Source organism: Equus przewalskii, chromosome 19, assembly GCF_037783145.1.
Source record: "Equus przewalskii isolate Varuska chromosome 19, EquPr2, whole genome shotgun sequence".
NCBI classification, from domain to species: domain Eukaryota; kingdom Metazoa; phylum Chordata; class Mammalia; order Perissodactyla; family Equidae; genus Equus; species Equus przewalskii.
In genome coordinates this window covers 28,935,528-28,955,747 of record NC_091849.1, presented here as the reverse complement: position 1 = coordinate 28,955,747, position 20,220 = coordinate 28,935,528, and the positions used below count along the sequence as shown (strand labels likewise).

The following is a 20,220-nucleotide window of genomic DNA, read 5'->3' as shown; positions in this document are numbered from 1 at the left end:
TAAGTGCATTTTGCTAATTTTGTAGCATAATTGAGCAATTTCAAGCCTCAGTGGTGCCACGTCTGTGCCCAGGATCCAACCCGGCGAAACCCTGGGCCGCAGAAGCGGAGTACGAGAACTTAACCACTTGGCCAGGGACTGGCCCCTGAATCATCAATTTTAATGTGCTGTGTGACAAGAAATCCTATTTGGTCATTAATTTTAAAACTTCATTAGAAAAGACAACAGTAACAACAATGCAATTATTTTACTAAAATCTATGAATATTCATTATCTATTTTTAGATAATGTTTCGTTACTACAATAATCAATACTTTAAATCCTATGAAGTACATAGGTAATAATAGTAACAATCAACCATTGTTATTTGGGAGTGAGAGGAATGATGGCAGTTGGCCATAGGCAGTCTGAGAGTCTGGAATTTGAATTGTAAGAGGACTACATTCTCCTAAGCCATGTTCCATCCTTGCTCTGCTCTCACCTCAGTAGCTTTTTTACTGTTCTGTTAACATCCTTATTTCTCAAGGTGTAGATAAGAGGGTTGAGCATTGGAGTTATAAGTCCCTAGAAGAGTGCAAGAAGCTTGCCCTTCAGTTTGGCTGAGTTGCTCTTAGGTGCCATATATGCATAACCACTAATGGCAGAGCCATAGAACATAATGACCACCAGCAGATGAGACCCACATGTGTTGATGGCTTTCCTGCAACCCTCAAAAGATTTGGTCCTTGCTACTGCTCTGACAATGTTGATGTGAGAGAATAGAATTAATCCATCTTGGATAACTGTTATGGCCAGCACGGCCACATATATCTCCTCTTCATTGATCCATGTGTCAACACATGATAATTGAAGCATGGCAGTTATCTCACAGAAGAAATTCTCCACCTGATACTGACCACAATGAGGTAACAAGAAAGTCAACCCGTTTGCACCGGGAGTTGCTGAAACCTGTTACCCAAGCCACTGTTGCCAGTTGTTGGCATAGCCAAAAATGCACGATAACTGTGTAATGGAGAGGCTGGCAGGTAGCTACATAACGATCAAAGCCCATGACTGAGAGAAGTACACATTCAGTGGATCCTAAACCAAGGAAGATTGAGCTATGCATCCTATGTGGTTGGTGGCTCTGTACATTTACCAACATCTGGGGGACAGTGGAGTTAGTATAGCAGAGATCCAAAAAAGAGAGATTAGCCAGAAAGAAATACATGGGGGTATGGAGTCTGGGATCAAGGCGCGACAAGATAATGATGGCTGAATTCCCAAGGAGAGTCAATATATAGAAAACAGAGATGACCAGAAAAAGAACTGTTTCTAGCCTGGGCCATTCAGAGAAGCCCACCAGAACAAAGCTATTGGGGTGATGAAAGGTGTTAATGAATCTTCTCATTGTTGTGACACTACTTGTAGGAAACAACATAGTCAGAATTTGGGGAGCCTGATTATCCTGTGCTTAGAACATATCCTGGTTCAAGTACCTGTGTGCAACCTAGGAACTGGATATGGGATGCTGAAACAAAATCATTAATATATTTCCTTTTATTACCTTAGCAAGAAAAGTGAGAATTAACAACTAAGTATTTCGATTTTAACAACCATATATTAATCCATGATTTTCATTTGGTAAACTCATAGTTTAATAAACTAAGTAGAGAGGGCCGGCCCAGTGGCGGAGCGGTTAGGTGTGTACGTTCTGCTTCAGCAGCCCGGGGTTCGCTGGTTCAAATCCCGGGTGCAGACATGGCACTGCTTGGCAAGCCATGCTGTGGTAGGCGTCCCACATATAAAGTAGAGGAAGATGGGCATGGATGTTAACTCAGGGTCAGTCTTCCTCAGCAAAAAGTGGAGGATTGGCAGCAGTTAGCTCAGGGCTAATCTTCCTCAAAAAAAAAAAAATTAAAACTAAATAGAGGTTATAAAAGTAAAGATAGTAAAACCAAAGGAGAGACTTTCAAAAAGAAAAATAAACTCAGCCAAAAAAATCTCACTGGTTAGAAAGAAGCCTAAAACTAGCAATGCATATTCCTAATAGAGACATTCTCTGGATCAATTTGCTCCTTTTCAGTCTTGTCTATCTTGAGGACAAAAAATGCAGGGAATCAGAATTAAAGGAATAAGCCTTCTCAGAAATCATGGAATAGAGCCTCACATCCTGGGTTCGGAAACCAGATTGCCTAGACTGAATACTGGTCCCTATTTCACTAGTGGGGATGAGCTGCTCCAGGCTTCTGTTCCTTGGTTTCTGCATGTGTACAATGAAGACAATAATAGTACAATGGTTTTGAAAGTCAAATTAGACAATACATTTAATGAGCTAGCACTGTCCTTTTTATGTATTCAGAATTCAGTAAATGGTACTTATCATTACTGTTGTTGGTGTAATTATAACTAGCGTTGAGGAAAATGTACTCCAAAGGCTCTTTGAAACCAAAGGGGACAGAGTTTGAAGATCAAAGTTAGTAAGGGATTTCTAACTATTATCAATAGTCAGGAATATTTCATAGAGAAAATATTGAAGGAAAGTTGATTAATGGTAATGTACTTATTTAATACAGTAAACAAGATACTCTAAAAGATGCATTTTTGGTGCTTTTCATATATTCAACTGCTTTCTAAACAGTATATATTTTCATAACATAATCTGTCAGGAGAAGTGACTGTGTGTATATGGTTAGCAGAAATAAAAAGGCTAAAATAAAATAAATTAAGTATTTTCATTGGTTATTCTGGATTGAAAGAACATAAGTAAATTAAATTTTAATAATTAGACTTCTGTTCTATAAATTTTCTGTGAAAACTATGTATTATATTTATCTTAAGAAAAACGTTTACCATTAAATACTTTAATATTTGTATTACACATGAAATACGTGAACCTTAGAAATAGATAATAAAAAAATTGCTGGTAATATGAATGCCTAGAGAATATACTGTTAATATTTCATTTTCATCCTTTCAAACTTATAAAACTAAAGGAAAGTGTTCATAGTATACAAATTATTTTTAAATTGCTTTAATACCTAATAAATAGTTCTTCTAGATTAATAAACACACTTACAAATTATCATCTTTAGTGCCTGTCTAAAATTCTCGCCTGTTCCTGTAACATAATTTTTAACCAATAAGTTATTTTTGCACATTAAGGTTATTTCCATTGTTAATTACACTATGCACATGTAAATAAAAATCACAATATATTATGTTTAAATGAATGAACTGAACAGTTTTTGGTAAAATAGTAATATCTGGCAAAACACACATCTTGGTCATTAGTGAACATCATTACTATCTCCTGAGAGTAGAATTATGCCAGTCTTTTCTTTTTCTTTTCAGCTTCGTTAAGGTATAATTAACAAATAAAATTACATATATTTAAAGCGTAAAACACGATGATTTGATATACATATCCATTGTGAAGTGATTACCACAATCAAGTTAAAAGACACATTCATAGTTATCATTTGTGTGTGTGTAATGAGAACAGTAAAGATCTACTCTCTTAGTGAATTTCAAGTAAACAATACAGTATAATTAACTATAGTCGCATGCTGTACATTAGATCTCCAGAACTTACTATCTTATAACTGAAAGTTTTTACCCTTTGACCAGTAAGAGAAGATTAACTCTGCGTTTGGGGGATAATATTAAGTCATGTAGCAGTCACAGTTCTCCACTCTTTCTCACATTGCAACTGTTGTAGGAGTAGTTATTAATCCTTCATAGATCAAGTGCTAACACAGCCCCTCCCTGAGAAGTAGATGTTCTATTCCAAGGCAATGTCTCTATAGGGGCTACTGGATTGTGTTGTAACCATGTTCATTTCTTTTAAGAGCAAGTTTTGGGATGATTTCCAAAAATATTGAGTCAGGCTTCATCTGCACATACGTAAATTTTTTTAATTACATAAAAATCTTTAAAATTATTTATATTATTAGTTAATTTTCTTCTTCCATTCTTAAATTTAAATATGATTTCTCTTTGTTATTAAAAATATTTTCACCATGGAGATTCTCAATAAAAATTTCTTTTAATATTCTGCAACAAATACCTAGGAAACATGAGTTTGTTTTTTTGAATGTTTACATTTTTTAACAGTACACATACTCAAATGAATTTAACCATATACTACAAACCAATAATTAATGTTGAAGTATTAAAATATTTTTTTTATGGAAGGAAACAATGCACTTCATAGAATTAGTAGGGAATTAAGGTTCATGTGGGACAGACATATGTGGGAACACTACCCTCAGTGACCAGGGCAGAAGTTGGATTGGCTCCTCAGGGGCTAGAAAATTCCTAAGAGTACAGATTCAGAATTTGCCAGGCTTCTGAGATATAATCTGGCAATTTATACACTAAGCCTAGACTAAAATATTTTGGAAAACCTGTCTAGTGTTGGACTCACCTATAAAACTCTTTTGTAAACAACTTCCTTCCAGAATTTGGCAGTCAGAACTTTAGCTCTGAGTACAGAGATGTCCCCAAAATTTGCAATCATGGTTATTAAAGAATCACATGACAAGACAGGTGAAAGTGCACTTTTTGTTTCTTTCTTGCTTTACTCTTGAGTTGTGTGTGCATCTTTTCCAAAGAGTAGATTTGCATGGATCTCTAGTATCTACTCAGGAGTCAAAACTTTTTTCCCAGCTATGGTTCTCTGTAGAGCTGCCTTGACTTCCTTGTTCCTTAAACTATAGATGATGGGGTTGAGCATGGATGTGACCACTGTATAGAAGAGGGCTAGGAGTTTATCTATTCCTGGTGAATGGGTAGCCTTGGGCCTCAAGTAGGTGACAGAAGCTGAGCCATAGAACAGTGTAACTACAACCAGGTGGGAAGAACAGGTAGAAAGAGCTTTCTGGCGGCCTTCAGGTGAGGGCATGAACAGCACAGCAGCTACAATTCTGCCATACGAGGCAACAATTAGTAAAAATGGGCTAGAAATGCAAAGGACAGCCACGACAAAGACTGCAGCTTCATTATGGGATGTATCCCCACAAGCGAGTGCCAGGATAGGGGGGAGGTCACAGAAGAAGTGGTCTATTTCACAAGGGCCACAGAAGTCCAAGGAGAAAATATTGTTGGTCTGCCCTAAGCTTACCACACATCCCACTCCCCAAGAAACCATTGCCAACTGAGCACACACTTCACGACTCATTCGTGCTGCATAGTGAAGTGGGGAGCATATGGCCACATAGCGGTCATAAGCCATGGCTGCCAAAAGACAGCACTCACTGATACCAAATAATGAAAAGAAAAACATCTGCATAGCACAACCCTCCCAAGAGATTCCTCGGGCCTCACTCACGAGGCTCTGCAGCATTTTGGGTATGATTGAGCAAGTGTAGCCAATCTCCAAGATAGACAAGTTGGTCAGGAAGAAGTACATGGGTGTGTGGAGGACTGGGTTGGTCCAGATGGCAAGGGCTATGAGAGCATTGCCTGTCAGTGATGTTAAGAACATGAGTAGGACGAGGGTAAATAAAAGGAAACATTGTTCAGTGACCTCAGAGAATTTGGTAAATGCAAAGAGTTTGACAGACATGCTATTGTCCTGCCACAAGGAGCAATTGAGGTTCATTACCTGAAAAGGAGAAAGGAAAAATCATCAGAAAGATTCTTTCAGATATAAATAGAAATCTTCTTATTACTGAAAATGAGGTCTAGTAAGTCAAAGACACAAACTTCTTACCTGCAATTCTAAAATTCAAAAAGTTCAGAAATTACACTCGTTCTTAAATCTTTTCAAACAGATGCCTATCGATGTGCACTATTCCAGTAGATTTGTCCAAAATATACCTAGTCACCAAGCATCAAATGGAAAAAGATAATTTTGCTGAAATCTCTCTTCGTCCCTTCCTTCAATAAGTTGTCAAATACTACCAAATAAAGATTCTCTCATATCTATCCATTTCTTTCTATTTTGTTGCCATTGACTTGCTTTCTTCACTCATTCATTCAACAAGTGTTTATTGAGCACAGAGTATTTTGCAGTTACTGTGGTAGGGCCTGGGATTCAACAATGAAAAAATATTCTTCCTGAATGGAATTTATTTGGTGGAAGAAGTCAGAAATTATATAATCATTCAATAAATAAATAATTGCTGCAATGCAGAGAATTAAAACCACAATATGTCCTAAAACTGACCAATTATATTCAGCATTCAAAGAGAGTTCTTGACAATGAGAAGCATGAGCTGAGATGTAAATGTGAAGAAGAGGCAGCCATGTGAAGACTGTATCGTCATTCATATCTTACTCGATTGTACTGCTCAGATAATTTGTCATTGCAACAAATTCCTTTACCTTTAATATTTCTCATCTGCCATACCTTTTCCATCAGAGTGTTCTTTACTAAATGAAAATTAACCATAGCCTCATATGAAAATTCACATTTCTTAATACAATTCGTGAAAACCTTTGGATCGGTTTGCTGACTATTGATAGAAACTTTTTCTCACCCTTTACTCAAATGGACCTCATGTTACAGTCATATCAAACTACTTGTATCTTTTAGTACATAAATTGCTTGCGGATATTTCCTTTTCTTTGTGCTCATTTTCCTATGGGGGTTTGACATTTGCCTCCTTGATTGTCACCTACTGATCTGCCTCTCTATGTTCAAGTCCCAGCAGAGCTTCCTCTTCTCTCTGCAAACTCCTTCCCGATGCCAACTTCCCTCACCCCCGTGCTAGTCAGTTACATGCCCCTCCACTGTGTGTTTCCCCCACTCTACAACAGCTGTGAGGGCACTTACGCCACTCTAAGGATAATTAGTTGTTAATTTCTTCCTGAGTGTAGCCTCAGACACAGACAGAGTGCAGAATTTTATTCACTTTTGCTTACCATTATATCCACCATCATTAGCAATGAATAAATTCTCATGTAATGAAAAAAGTTTGAATGCTAAGCTTTACTCTGGCTTCCTATACATTCTGCCCATTGGTGCGTATTTTGTTTTCTGAGTTAATTTGATAAATCTAATCTCCCTCAAATATCTCAAATGTGAGTTATTTTTCTTTCAATCAAATAATTATTAATTCCTGACAAAATATTCCTGGTTTTTTTGTGGATGTCCTGCAGTTTGGATTGTTCTCTTCAAATGTAGTCAACCAAAATTCTAAAAGTTTGTCATGAAAAGGGCAGAAGAATGTGGAGGTTTAACTTCCATTGCTCTGGACTCTATCTGTTCATTAGCATAACCTGAGATCATGTTTATACCATATTAGTTTATAACACATCATTGTTTACTCCACGTTAGCATTTGATACCAGTATATATCTAAAAAGGGTATGCTTGTTGAGGTTCCAAATTAGGATAAATAGACAAACATTAGATGCATTCACAAAAACACATGTACAAAAATATACATGTCTGCATGTACATATGCATCTGTATACCCACAGATGGAAAAACACACATTCATATGCATACTGAGTAGCATAGTAATTGAGTATTTAGGAAATATTATATCCAAGTTCAAACCTAGTAGAGTCATCTAAAGTTGGGTGAAAATTAACATTTACTGAAACTACTTCTTCCTCAATTTTCCCAGTATGAAAGGAGTGACAGTAGTACCTTCTTAAAGGGGTTGCCGTGAGGACTAAGTGGTTTAATTCCCGAAAAGTGATTAAGCACTCAATAAATATTAGCTACAGCAATGCCTGTATACATATGTTCTGTCACAATAGATTTATCTTCTTGTATGCTCCCTTTTTTGAAATTTTACACCAGAATCTCTAATCATTCCTGCTGTTCATTATCCTCATCTCCATTTCCTGTTTTTCTACTCATTTGCCATGATAAAGAGAGGAAAAGTAAAAAATACGTACATACGTACACACCTACAAATGCCAACTGAATGTTGCGTCCTAGGAAAAAATAGTTGTGTATTATGGATCATTTTAATCTACTAATTTGGGTATCCACTGAACTATGCAAATTTCCTAAAAGTTAAGTATGGAAACAAGTGAACTGATTCAAAACTCATTAAATGTGAAATAGCAACTCTGTACAATTACAGAGACCCCTAATGCATATTACTATTGAAAATGTGCTTGCACATTAAGTATTCTTTTAGAAAGCATTTACTCTTATAATAAAACATTTATAAACATTTCCCTTGTATTCTTTTAGAAAGCATTTACACTTATAATAAAACATTTATAAACATTTCCCTTGTATTTTAATTAATTTTAATATCTATATTTCTTATGTGGCAACAAAATTCAGTTAAGGCTGAGGTAAAGAAAACAGAGACAATGGCTTACCTGTCTTTTTTTTAACCCAAAATATTTTTTAAATATCCTGACTTCTTAATATTAGTGTATGCATTTGCACCAAAAACTCTGGCTGTGGAGAAGTTGTCATCCCATTTGTCAGTTGAACACACAAATATGTGTCTTACTCGTGACATCTTCTTGTATTCGGGAGGAACTGCAGTTTTCTCAGTGACTCTGATGGAGGGACCAAGGGGGAAACCCCAACCAGCAAAGGAGCGCGTCTGACTCTTTCTTAAGTAGCGACATCCCAATGATTTCCTGTCATAAATACTCTTATCCCATTTAAACTGTAGACAGCAAATGAAGATGCCTGTTTTAGGGATGGGAATCAGAGATTGTTGGGAATGGCAGAAACCTCCTGATGGACGGCACAGGCTGAGGGCTGACTGCGCAAGGGCTCACGCATGCTGTTAATCATTTGATACTTTTAGACTCAAATGGATGAATAGAACAGCCATCCCATGAGAAATACATTTGGAAACCTCACAAAGTTCAGAGACAATTGAAAAAATAGAATATAAGAAGTAGTGAAGGTGAATCAGTGCTTCTAAATATTTAAACTGGCAAAGAAGACTACTCTGCTTAGAAATAAAAACTAAATCATATAAAAATAAATGCATAGGGCACACTGGAGGTGAGAATACAAACATATATAGTCAAATTCTCTTCTCTCTCCCTATCACTTGGAATAATACTGAACTAGGTAAAATTTGATTTTTTTCTTTTTGCACTTTCTGTTCTTTTCAGGTTGGCCTTCGTCTGGGGACCCTGAGATCTATGTAGTGAAAATCAGCTTTTTGTACATACCAAGAATATTTAATTTTAATCATTGCCTTTGGAAAGAGACTGAAGATGCTCAAGGCAGGTGTCAGGCATCTGCTTAAAGGAGCATCACAGGCGGTAGAACAATTTGGCATGGATATTGCTTCTGTTTCTCATCTGGTACATTTTCTTGACTTAAAGTTTCTGATCCATCATTTTTGTATAATGTAAGGATGACAAAGCCCTTTCTATCTTTCTTGCTGAGTTATTTTGAGTTAAAAATGCAAATATTGTAGAAGCAAGCCATGAATAAAAACAGCCATTAAAACTCAATTTATCAGCTTCAAAACCTCTTGCCCTTTAAAGCTTCATGTTAATGAACTCATAGGACATTGTATGGAATATTCTCTATTATTTTCAATTTCTAAAGATAACCTATATTAAGTGGCTGGCCCGGTGGTATAGTAGTTAAGTTCACACACTCCTCTTCGGTTGCCCAGGGTTTGCAGGTTCAGATCCCAGGCATGGATCTAGCACTGCTTGTCAAGTTCTGCTGTGGTGGCTTCCCACATTAAATAGAGGAAAACTGGCACACATGTTAGCTCAGCGACCATCTTCCTCAAGCAAAAAGAAGAAGATTGGCAACAGATGTTAGCTCAGGGCCAATCTTCCTCACGTACACAAAAATAAAATAAAAAAGTAACCTATATTAAGAATCAATAATCAAGCAAATATAGACTGTGATATAGTCCATAGATAAAGGAGTTTCATGCCCAATGATAAATTATATGTATAGATTCCTACTTAATGTAATAAAAGATTAAGTGACCATTGAACATTAGTAAGATTCTCAAGGTTTAAATCAGGAAATGGACTTTCAGTGATAGCTAGACATATGAAAGAAACAGATGAAGGAGATAAGATCATTTTAATAGTTCAAAGGCTTGGCTTCATGTGCCACCTTTCTCAGCCCCAAGATCTAAGACAAGCACACTCTATAGTCTGCTTTGGAAATAATCCAGCACAAGTAATTTATTTTGGGTCAGCCCCACAAATTAGAAATGTTGGCTGACTGACTCAGTCCCTTATTGATCTCTGTTTTGATAAAGAAATGTTTCCTTATTTCCTATCAACCAAAGGAAAGCATGTTATACATTATTAGATATTGTGTCTGAAACACTTAATACAGTTCCTTGCATGCAAGAAACATTCAGTAAATACTAACCTTCATTATTATGAAATATCCATTTCTAAAATGCTTTAATAATAGATACTATTTATTAACTTGATCGTTAAAGATTATATAAATGATTGCCCATTCCTTCCCACAATTTTCCCACAATCGCTTCATCAAGGAGTAATAATAAGTAATAATAAGTAGTAGTAATATAAGTAGTAATAATAATAAGTAAAATAAGGTGATGACTTAATATAACCCTTCAGAAACTATTCTATGAGTTAATTGGATTAATATGTACAGGATAATCTAGGTATTTCCACTCCCTCAAAATAGAGATATATCTATTTCCTGTGAAATAATTAATTTAGAACAACTTACAGCAATTTTATGACAAGGATACTGGCAAATTGAGTACATTGCCATTCTCTTCAGATAAGCAGAAAATAACTAATTAAAACAATGTCCAGAACTGAATAATGCTTTGGGTATTGACTATCCATTTTCACACTTTAATCTACCATCTTCCACAACCGTCTCTTCTTGAGACATTAGTTATATTACACACCTTTGATCATTAACATCTGAGGGGAAACGTAGATGGTTGTTGCTTCTGGTGAGCCACTCCTTGATATTCTCTGCAAACTCTTGTTATAGTGTCCCAAAATCCAGAGGGTGTAAATCTGCCCGATCCTCACCTCTAAGACCACGCACTGAGAAGCTTTTGTTGTAGTCAGCATCGCATCTGATCTCAGGAAGATCATGTGTCTCATGAGAGAGCATCATGTCCCTCCTGGAAATGCCCTCCACTCCACACCCGCACCCACAAGCAGAAACAGAAGCATGCAAGGCTGCAGTGATTACATGATAATATATTTGAGACTTCTTCCTTTCTGAAAAACAATGGAATATGAATATGCTATATTTCATATCTTCTTGTTATAAATCTTTGTCCTGCCTCCCTCCCCCAGGAGACATATTTTCTTCCCACTGGAGAGTGTAGGAAGCAGTTTGATTCTGCCTCTCAAGAATTGTCATGGACCAGTCTGTCTCCATTTGTTGGTAAATGTTAACATTTAAGGCAAAAGAAGTAAATGTAAAAGATAAATCAACAGTTAAGTGTAACAACCTATATTATAGGTAACTGTTATCCAAGACAATATGGTAATTCAGATTTTAACTTTTTGTTTGAATTAAACAAGTCATGAAAAATAATTATGAAAACTATATAAGAAACTTTGATGTCATACTATATTGAGGCAGTTAATTATTATAAAAGATTCAAACTAATAAATCATAATAATCTTCTAGCTACATGTGAGTTTGGCAAGGTACCTTCTTGTTGCTATAAAAAGTAGTCACAATAGGGCCAGTACCAGGGGCTTGGTGGTTAAGTACAGTGCGCTACACTTCAGCAGTCTGGGTTCGGTTCCCAGGCATGGACCTACACCATTCTTTTGTCAGTGGCCATGCTGTGGTGGCAGCTTGCATACAAAAAGAGGAAGATTGGCTGTAGATGTTAGCTCAGGGTGAATCTTCCTCAGCAAAAAAGAAAAAAAGTAATCAGCAAAATGGAGAGTCAAAATTATATATTAGGATAGTCAAAAAGCTATAAGATACTGAAGGCTTATTATTTAAATGATATGAAAATGTGGGTAAGATACTGAATACCTATCACAGGCATGACATAAGGCAAAGGAGAAAGAATAGGGAAGAGGAAGGTGTCATTCAGTTAGAAAATTTATCTTATCATACCCCCCTTAAATGAAATATGCACAATGTCCTCTTTGGAATTCGACATAAAGAACTTATTGTCCCAATAATATATATATCCTGTTTATACTTTTTGGTTTTAGTACTGCTGAATTAGGACCTGATTGCTTGAATATGAATGAAACATAGTTCTTACTGTTATCATTCTCTGAATCAGATGTGGAGCAAAGCAGATTTTTATTAGGTTCTTAAGTACTGGACAAGACTGTTATCTTCTTCAACATTCTCCACCTTCTTAATAGCACAATAATGAAGATATTTATTGTGGCAAATGCTCTCATTTAAAGGATGTATTTCTCAGCTTCTCTTGCAGCTAGGTGTATTCTACAGCTAATTCTGTCCTAGGGTGTAAACTGAAGTAAGTTCAGATATCCAGAATGTTTCCTCAAAAGGAAGGAGAATGCCTGTTTTCACCATCCTCCATCCATCCAACTTCCCTGGAACTCAATGTGATGGCCGACTGAAGCCCTAGTCTGCAGCTTGCACAACAAGGACAAGTGCCAAAGCTAAATGATGTTGTAACAGAAGGATAGAAGGAGCCTGTATTCCAGAGAAAATGGACTTTGTTGTGTGGGAGATATAAACTTGTATTTTTTAAAAGTCATTGGTATTTTGGAACTTTTTATTATATGCCCCCAAACCTAATCTTTACAGATTCAGGGAGTGGTTCAATTAAGTTGAGGAAAGCTATCAGGATTGAGCATACTTTCTTTCTTTGACACAGGAAGTTACCTCTTCCCATCAGGCAGCACCAAAGAACAAGTGTGTTGGTTATGGCTTTCTAAAGCAAGTACATTAATTTATGTAATAGTAAATGATTTATCTTAGTACTGAAGGAATGTTCAGGAAATGGTCAGTAGCAAGTTAATATGGAAAATTTAACTTGAAGGGCAGAGGACTGAGAGCAAAAGGATGAGAGAAGAAAATAAAGGCAAATTTTCAGAGTTGCTGAATATGCTCCTACGGTTGGAGCATTCCACAAAGTTGCCTAATTAAGAGACATCTGGCTAAGAGAAGTACTATCATTGTCTTTTTTCCCCAAAATACTTTGATGCATTCATTGATAAGTACAATTAAGAGTATTATGTTGTGGTAGAGTCCATTTACACTTATTTGTTTGATAATGCATTTAAATCTTTCTCATAATAGGGTTTTTTAACCGTTAAGTAATATACTTTTCAATGAAAAAGAGCAATACTCATAAAAAAATTATTAATTAACGAGTATTTGTTTATTTTGTGATGTTGCTAGTTATAGCTCCAAGGGACCATGCTAACCTTTCTGGATAAGCATTTGTGGGCAAGTACTCAGCCACAGCCTGTCACTTCCAAAAGCAAGGAAGTCCATTAATTCACTACAGCCAAGTTTCAACATCTTAGAAATTCTGTCATTCCACTAAGTTTATTTTCCTGCCAAAGCAGTGTGGAAAAATCTGAAGCTCTCTAACCCCACACTCTCTTTGGAATATGCCACTGAAAAGGAAGGAACCCCTGGCACACCCACTAGCATTCTCTCCTCCTATACTTATAGCATTCTTAGTTAACCACTCCCAGCCCTCTCTTTTATTGAATAGGGGCATTCTTTCAGAATCCTCCCCAGTGGGCACATGAGATGAAGACCCTTTCATGTCTCTTTCTAGGAAAGCAGTGGACATAATCATTGTTATGATTTGTACAGGCAGCCTCTGCTATTTCTGTTTCAAGCTCAGCTGCTTGGAATTACTCCATGATCTCTAGTTTTTAAATATATTTGCGGTAAATAGGAAACAAGTCTGAAAAATGGAAGATTATGAGGATTTTGGCATGGGATGCTTTGGAATATCTTCTTTTTATTGATCCATTTGATGTACTAAGGCAGATCTTTATTATTTTCTGTGCAGAATTTGCCATAGCAGATACTACTCACTCTTAGGGTAGAGATCAACTTTGGTCAGAATCAGTACAATCTTACCTCTAATTTGTTTGACCCATTTAATGTAACATATGCATGTTTAGACCCATGGTGTTTCTCATAGTCTGTATATCCTCACTTTACAGAAACATTGTAGAGCCAAGTTAACTTCCCTTATTAATCCTACATGAAAACAGTAGAAATTTCCATTTGGTTTATAGTTTAAATCCAATGGTTCCTTATTGATTTTCTGTCTGGATGATCTATCCATTATGGAAAGTTGGATATTGAAGTTATCTACAATTATTGTATTGTTATTTCTCTGCTCGGTTAGTATTTACTTAATATATTTAGATGATCCAATATTAAATGCATAAATATTTACAATTGCTATATCCCCCTGATAATATAATATTTAGATGATATAACGTTTACCACTTTATCATGGTATAGGGACCTTTTTCTCCCATTACAGTTTTTTACTTCAAGTCTATTTTGTCTGAAATAAATATAACTGCCCTTTCTCTCTCTTGGTTTCCATTTGTGTGGAATGTCTTTTCCATCCCTTCACTTTCAGTCTATGTCTGTCTTTAAAGCTGCAGTGAATTCTTTCTAGGCAGCATATACTTGGGTCTCATGTTTTTATCCATTCAGCCACTCTGCCTTTTGATTGGGGAATTTAATGCATTTACATCTAAGGTAATTAATGGTAGGCAAGGACTTACTAATGCCACCTGAGTTGTTGTTTTCTGGCTACTTTGCAGTTCCCTTTTTTCTCTCTTACCCTCTTGCTGTTTTCCTTTGTGAACTGATGATTTTCCATAGTGTTATAATTTTTCCTCTTTATCTTTAGTGTATCTACTGTTAGTTTTTGTTCTGTGTTTACCATAAGGCTTTATAAAACACGTTATAGGGGCTGACCCGGTGGACAGCAGTTAAGTGCGCACGTTCCACTTCTCAGTGGCCCAGGGTTCAGTGGTTCGGATCCTGGGTGCGGACATGGCACCACTTGGGAAAAGCCATGTTGTGGTAGGCGTCCCACATATAAAGTAGAGGAAGATGGGCACAGCTGTTAGCTCAGGGCCAGTCTTCCTCAGCAAAAAGAGGAGGATTGGCAGTAGTTAGCTCAGGACTGATCTTCCTCAAAAAAAAAAAAAAACAAAAACCTGATAAAGGTTCATTTTAAGATGATAACTTCAACTGCATACAAAATTCTACCCTTTTACTCTCCTTTTACTCTTTATTTCTTTAATGTCCCAATTTACAACTTTTTGTATTGTGTATCCATTAACAAATTATTGCAACTGTAGCTATTTTTAGTACTTTGTAGGTTAGCCTTTTTACTCGAGTTAAGTGCTTGACATACCACCATGTTCCAGAATTAGAATATTCTGAATGTAACTACATACTTAACTTTACCAGCATGTTATACGTTTTCATATGTTTTAATGTTATTAATTAGTATCCTTTCATTTAAGCTTGAAGAAGTCCTTTCAGTATTTTGTGGAAGGCAGCTCTAGTGTGATGAATTCACTCAGTTTTTATTTGGGAAAATATCTCTCCTTCATTTCAAAGCACAGCTTTGCCAGTTAAAGTATTCTTGGTTGGGAGGCATTTTTTTTTTTTTCTTACAGTTCTTGGAATATATCATCCCACTCTCTCCTGGCCTGCAAGATTTCTTTTGAGAAATCTTCTGATACCCTTACGGGGGTTCTCTTGTAGGTGAGGAATTCTCTTTTCTCTTTCTGCTTTTAAAATTCTCTCTTTGTATTTGATATTAGCTAGGTTTTATTATAATGTGCCTTGGAGAAGACCTTTTTGTTATGAAATTTTGAAGGGAAGCTATGAGCTTCATGGACTTGGATGTTCAAATCTTTCCTCAGATATGGGAAGCTCTTAGGCATATTTCCTTAAATAATCTTTCTGCCTTTCACTCCTTTCTCCTCTCTTTCTAGGACTCCAATAATGTTTGGATGTTTTTTCTTAACCATATTCCATAGTTCATGTAGGCTTTCTTCACTCTTTTTCATTTTTATCCATCATTTTCCCATCTTTGTATATAATATCTGCTTTTGGTTTGTTTTTAGGTATGACATAATGAACTTGGTCCAATTTTAGGATCCTCTCAAAGTCACAAGTGAGAGAAAGGTTTGTTGTGTCCTCCTTGATTTGGACTCCAGAAATTTCATGACTACTCTCCATAAAATCCATGTTCTTTCACGTTTATAACTAGTGATTCATAAGTGATGTCAGTATCTAATTCCCCTTTTTATTTTAAAATATGTGTTTCTATGACAAGTTCTCTCAAACTTGTTCTATTGTCCTATTTAGACAAGATGTTATCAAGTGTTACTCAATAAAATGCTTTGTGGGCAAATGACTTGGGGATGTTCTGGAAGAAATCTAAAGTAAGCAGGTATAGCCTCTGCTACACCCATGTACTTTGTGAATTTCTAAGAAATGTTATGCTGAATCTCTCAAACTTATTTGACCAGAAAAGCTTACTGAAAGTTTGGGAAATACTGACCAAGGTAAATATGCGACTACCAAATCTTTTGTTGTAGCCTTCCTAAAACAGAACCCACACTTGGAAACCTAGCCTATTGACACACTGTGATTTGTGACACATGCGTGTGTATTTGGCTTATGAGGTATTGATAATTATGTAATGATTATATAGTGATTATGTAAATATGGAAATAATGGTAGTAATTCCTGGAAACCATGCCTGTATAGATGTACCATGCTGAGGGTTGGACCTTTATTTTCACTTTTCCAAGATTTTATTTTAACACATGAACTGAGAATCTATACATCCTCAAGATTGAATATATGTGATCAGAAGTCATTATTTCCATGTGTTTTCACTAGGAAGTTGGCTGTTGGTCACAACTGTGCTTGGTAATAATTGCCTTATTAGGAATATAGGGTCCCCAAGGTCCGATTCTGGGCTTGATATCAATTCCTACTATGGTAACAAACTTCAGTGTGTTTTGGCTCCAGAAATAAACACTTCCACCCTAAACTTGATCTTGGATTTACAAATCCATGTTCAGAACCTCATGGTTCTGGAAAGCTCATTCATAAACATCACTTTCTTGGCTTAGGAAACTAACCAGAAGAGTGAAGGAACAAAATTTTCAGAGGTGAGGAAATAATGACGACCACATCTTTTCTCTTACCTGTCTAGGTATACTACAAATTATCTGTATGGAGAAGACATTCTTGCTTTCTTCAATTGCTCATGTCATTCTTTTCAAACTACACCAACCATTAATTCACCTAGCTTTCACATCTACATTCTAGGAAGGGGTTTTATTTCTGAACCATGCTAAATTGACTCTTACTGTTTTAGGAAGGAATTCAATTTGAAATGGACTATATTTGTATACGTCCCTTAATTTTGAAGAATGTATATTAAGGAAGGGGAAAATGAAATAGAAACCCAAAAAAAGGATGGTTTCTCTACATTTTGGGGAATTCCCGTCTCACTTTTAACTTTCTTAAAATATTTCCAGTTATACAGTTTGTTAAGTTACAGAAGGTAAGAATTATTTCTGATGTAATTATAACTTTGAATACATACATTTATGTATTCTTATGTTGTGTTTGTTTATGTATGCATGTACGTGTCTTCTTCCCCTTACTCTCTGAATCATTTTTTTTTCTCAAGAGTGGTAGAGAATTAAAGAGACTCTATTCATATTCAAATATATGCAATTAAAAATGTAGAATGTTCATGGGTTCTATTTTCCTAGGAACACGTGAATGAAAAGTGAATGAGTGCAACTGGGTTGAGGGGTGATTTAAAAATATGCAGACAAGATAATTGTATCAGAAGAAATGCTTGGAGGTACATATATATATTTCTCTCTCTAATTAGTAGTAGTTACCTTAAGAAAACCCCTTAAGATTTCTGAGAAGTATGTTTCACAGGATTACATTTTTAAAAACTGATCTGATATTTTTGCTTGGGAATTTGAAATTTCTTGTCTAAATAATAAAGGGAGTGGGCGCAGCAAGTCTGTCCACTTTTACATTACAAGAGAAATGTTGAAAGAAAACTATTTATTATGTAAATAGTATCTATTAACTAATTAAAACAACATGATGACTGAGTATTTTTCATTGTATCTTTAGCATGATATTAACAAATGTGTGTCAACTAGAGGATTGAAATAATCATATATTTTATTTTCACAAATATACGTGATCCTCATTTGTTAATTTTACTATTGACAACTGATAGAAGCCTAAAAAGATGTTTGTTGATTGAACAATATCTTCCTTATTTCTTTTACTTATAATCTCGCAAGATGATGTTGAAGAAGAAGGTGGATTTCCAGAAAAAAAAGAAACAATTTGGAAGAACCGAGCAATAATTAATTATTAATTGCTTCTTCTATGGTATATGTTATGTCACCATATGTTTTAACAGTTCTCTATATGTTCTGCATACTTTTACTTTCCTCCTTGAGACATACAGCTCTCTCTCTCTCCTCTGCACTGCCACATGACACACACCCTCATTCCATACCTTCAGGGTTACTTTCTCTGTGTTTCTGATTTTAATTGCTTCTCACTATCTAACATCTTTATTTTCATATGTGTGTCTCTCCTTTGCATGAGTAGGGTGATTATGATGATTAATGAGAGTTTGGCAGGTGATTTCATACTGGTGGGCTTCTCTGACCAGCCGCAGCTTGAGAAGATCCTTTTTGTGGGAGTGTTAATCTCCTACCTCCTGACCCTGGTAGGCAACACAGCAATCATCTTGGTCTCCTGTCTGGATCCCATGCTCCACACACCCATGTATTATTTTCTTACCAACCTCTCCTTTGTTGATCTCTGTTTTACCACCAGCATTGTTCCCCAGCTGCTGTGGAACCTCCATGGCTCAGCCAAGACAATTACTCCCGTAGGTTGTGCCATTCAACTCTATGTTTCGCTGGCACTGGGATCCACTGAATGTGTTCTCCTAGCTGTCATGGCATTTGATCGTTATGCTGCTGTTTGCCGACCACTCCATTATGCCACGGTTATGCACTCACGACTTTGCCAGTCTCTTGCAGGAATGGCATGGTTGAGTGGAATGGGCAACACCCTAATTCAGGGCACCATCACCCTTTGGCTGCCCCGTTGTGGGAACCGTAGGATTTACCACTTCATCTGTGAAGTGCCTGCCATGATCAAATTGGCCTGTGTAGACATTCATGCCAATGAGGTCCAGCTCTTCATGGCTTCCTTGGTACTGCTCCTCCTCCCTCTGGCACTCATCTTGATCTCCTATGGGTACATTGTCCAAGCAGTAATGAGGATCAGGTCAGCTCAAGCCTGGCGAAAAGCCCTTGGCACTTGTGGGTCCCACCTGTTGGTAGTTTCTCTCTTCTATGGCACTATCACAGCTGTCTACATCCAGCCCAACAGCTCCTATGCCCATAGGGAAGGAAAGTTCATAACCCTTTTGTATACTGTTCTAACTCCCACACTCAACCCTCTCATTTACACTCTGAGAAACAAAGATGTAAAGGGGGCTTTGAAGAGGCTGGTACGAAGATGAGAGCAGAGTGAGAAATTCTAACGAGGTAAAGCTTAACTAAGGTGGAGGTGCCAAATAAAAGATACTAGGAGGCATTATTCAAGACATCCTGACATTTGCACTGCAAAATCAAACTCACAAGACTTTCTGGAGAATCCATAAGAAACTGAAATTGTTTTCTTTCAACTCCCTACTTAACATACTTAAGGATGGCCTGTGTAGACAAACATCTTTGTTATCTGTCAGCAGATTGGTTTACCCAATAAAGTGCAAACACGACTTACAGTTTCCAAAATCTCTGTTGTTAATTTTTTCCCTCTCTTCCCTTTCTCTTATATAAATCTTGACTTTGCTGTGTTTAATGAAATCAATCTATGGATCTATCTCTCTTGTATAAATAAACAACGTGCCACAAACTAGCTTGTCGTCTCTGAGTTAACCTTTAGCAGTTTCTCCCTGGAGGTCCACTGAGATATTACTCATCTGGATCCCACCTTTGGACCAACAGAAACATGTCACCTGAAAGTGTACCTCATCCGCACTGGACTCCTTGGCTGCAGTTCACCCTCTCTTGGCTGCTCCAGTAAGTCTCATGGTTGAGCTTTTTTTGGTTCTTATGTTCTACATCTGATTATTTGTCAAGTTAGCTTTTCATTGATATTTTGATTGCTCAGAACCAACTGCCTCCACATCAGTGCTAGCAGTGGTGGATTTCCAGTTTTGATTTCTACATTTAGATTATTGTGATTTCTGTCATGTGACAGTTCTTATGAATCCAGTCTCTGCCAGGTGAA

The 20,220-nt window shown here is 36.5% G+C and overlaps 2 protein-coding genes and 1 pseudogene across 2 annotated transcripts; 1 reads left to right on the top strand and 2 right to left on the bottom strand.

The window, feature by feature from the left end:
• Positions 1-438: 438 nt before the first annotated feature.
• On the bottom strand, positions 439-1,390 carry LOC103567982 (putative olfactory receptor 2B8; annotated as a pseudogene).
• Positions 1,391-4,621: 3,231 nt separating this feature from the next.
• Positions 4,622-5,584, bottom strand: LOC103567983 (olfactory receptor 10C1-like). Its single transcript, XM_070583902.1, has one exon. The coding sequence runs from the start codon at positions 5,582-5,584 to the stop codon at positions 4,622-4,624; it is 963 nt and encodes a 320-aa protein (XP_070440003.1).
• A 12,942-nt stretch (positions 5,585-18,526) lies between these two features.
• On the top strand, positions 18,527-19,447 carry LOC103567980 (olfactory receptor 2G3-like). The gene has a single exon (XM_008544734.1). It carries the CDS (start codon positions 18,527-18,529, stop codon positions 19,445-19,447), a length of 921 nt encoding a protein of 306 aa, XP_008542956.1.
• The last annotated feature ends 773 nt before the right edge of the window (positions 19,448-20,220 follow it).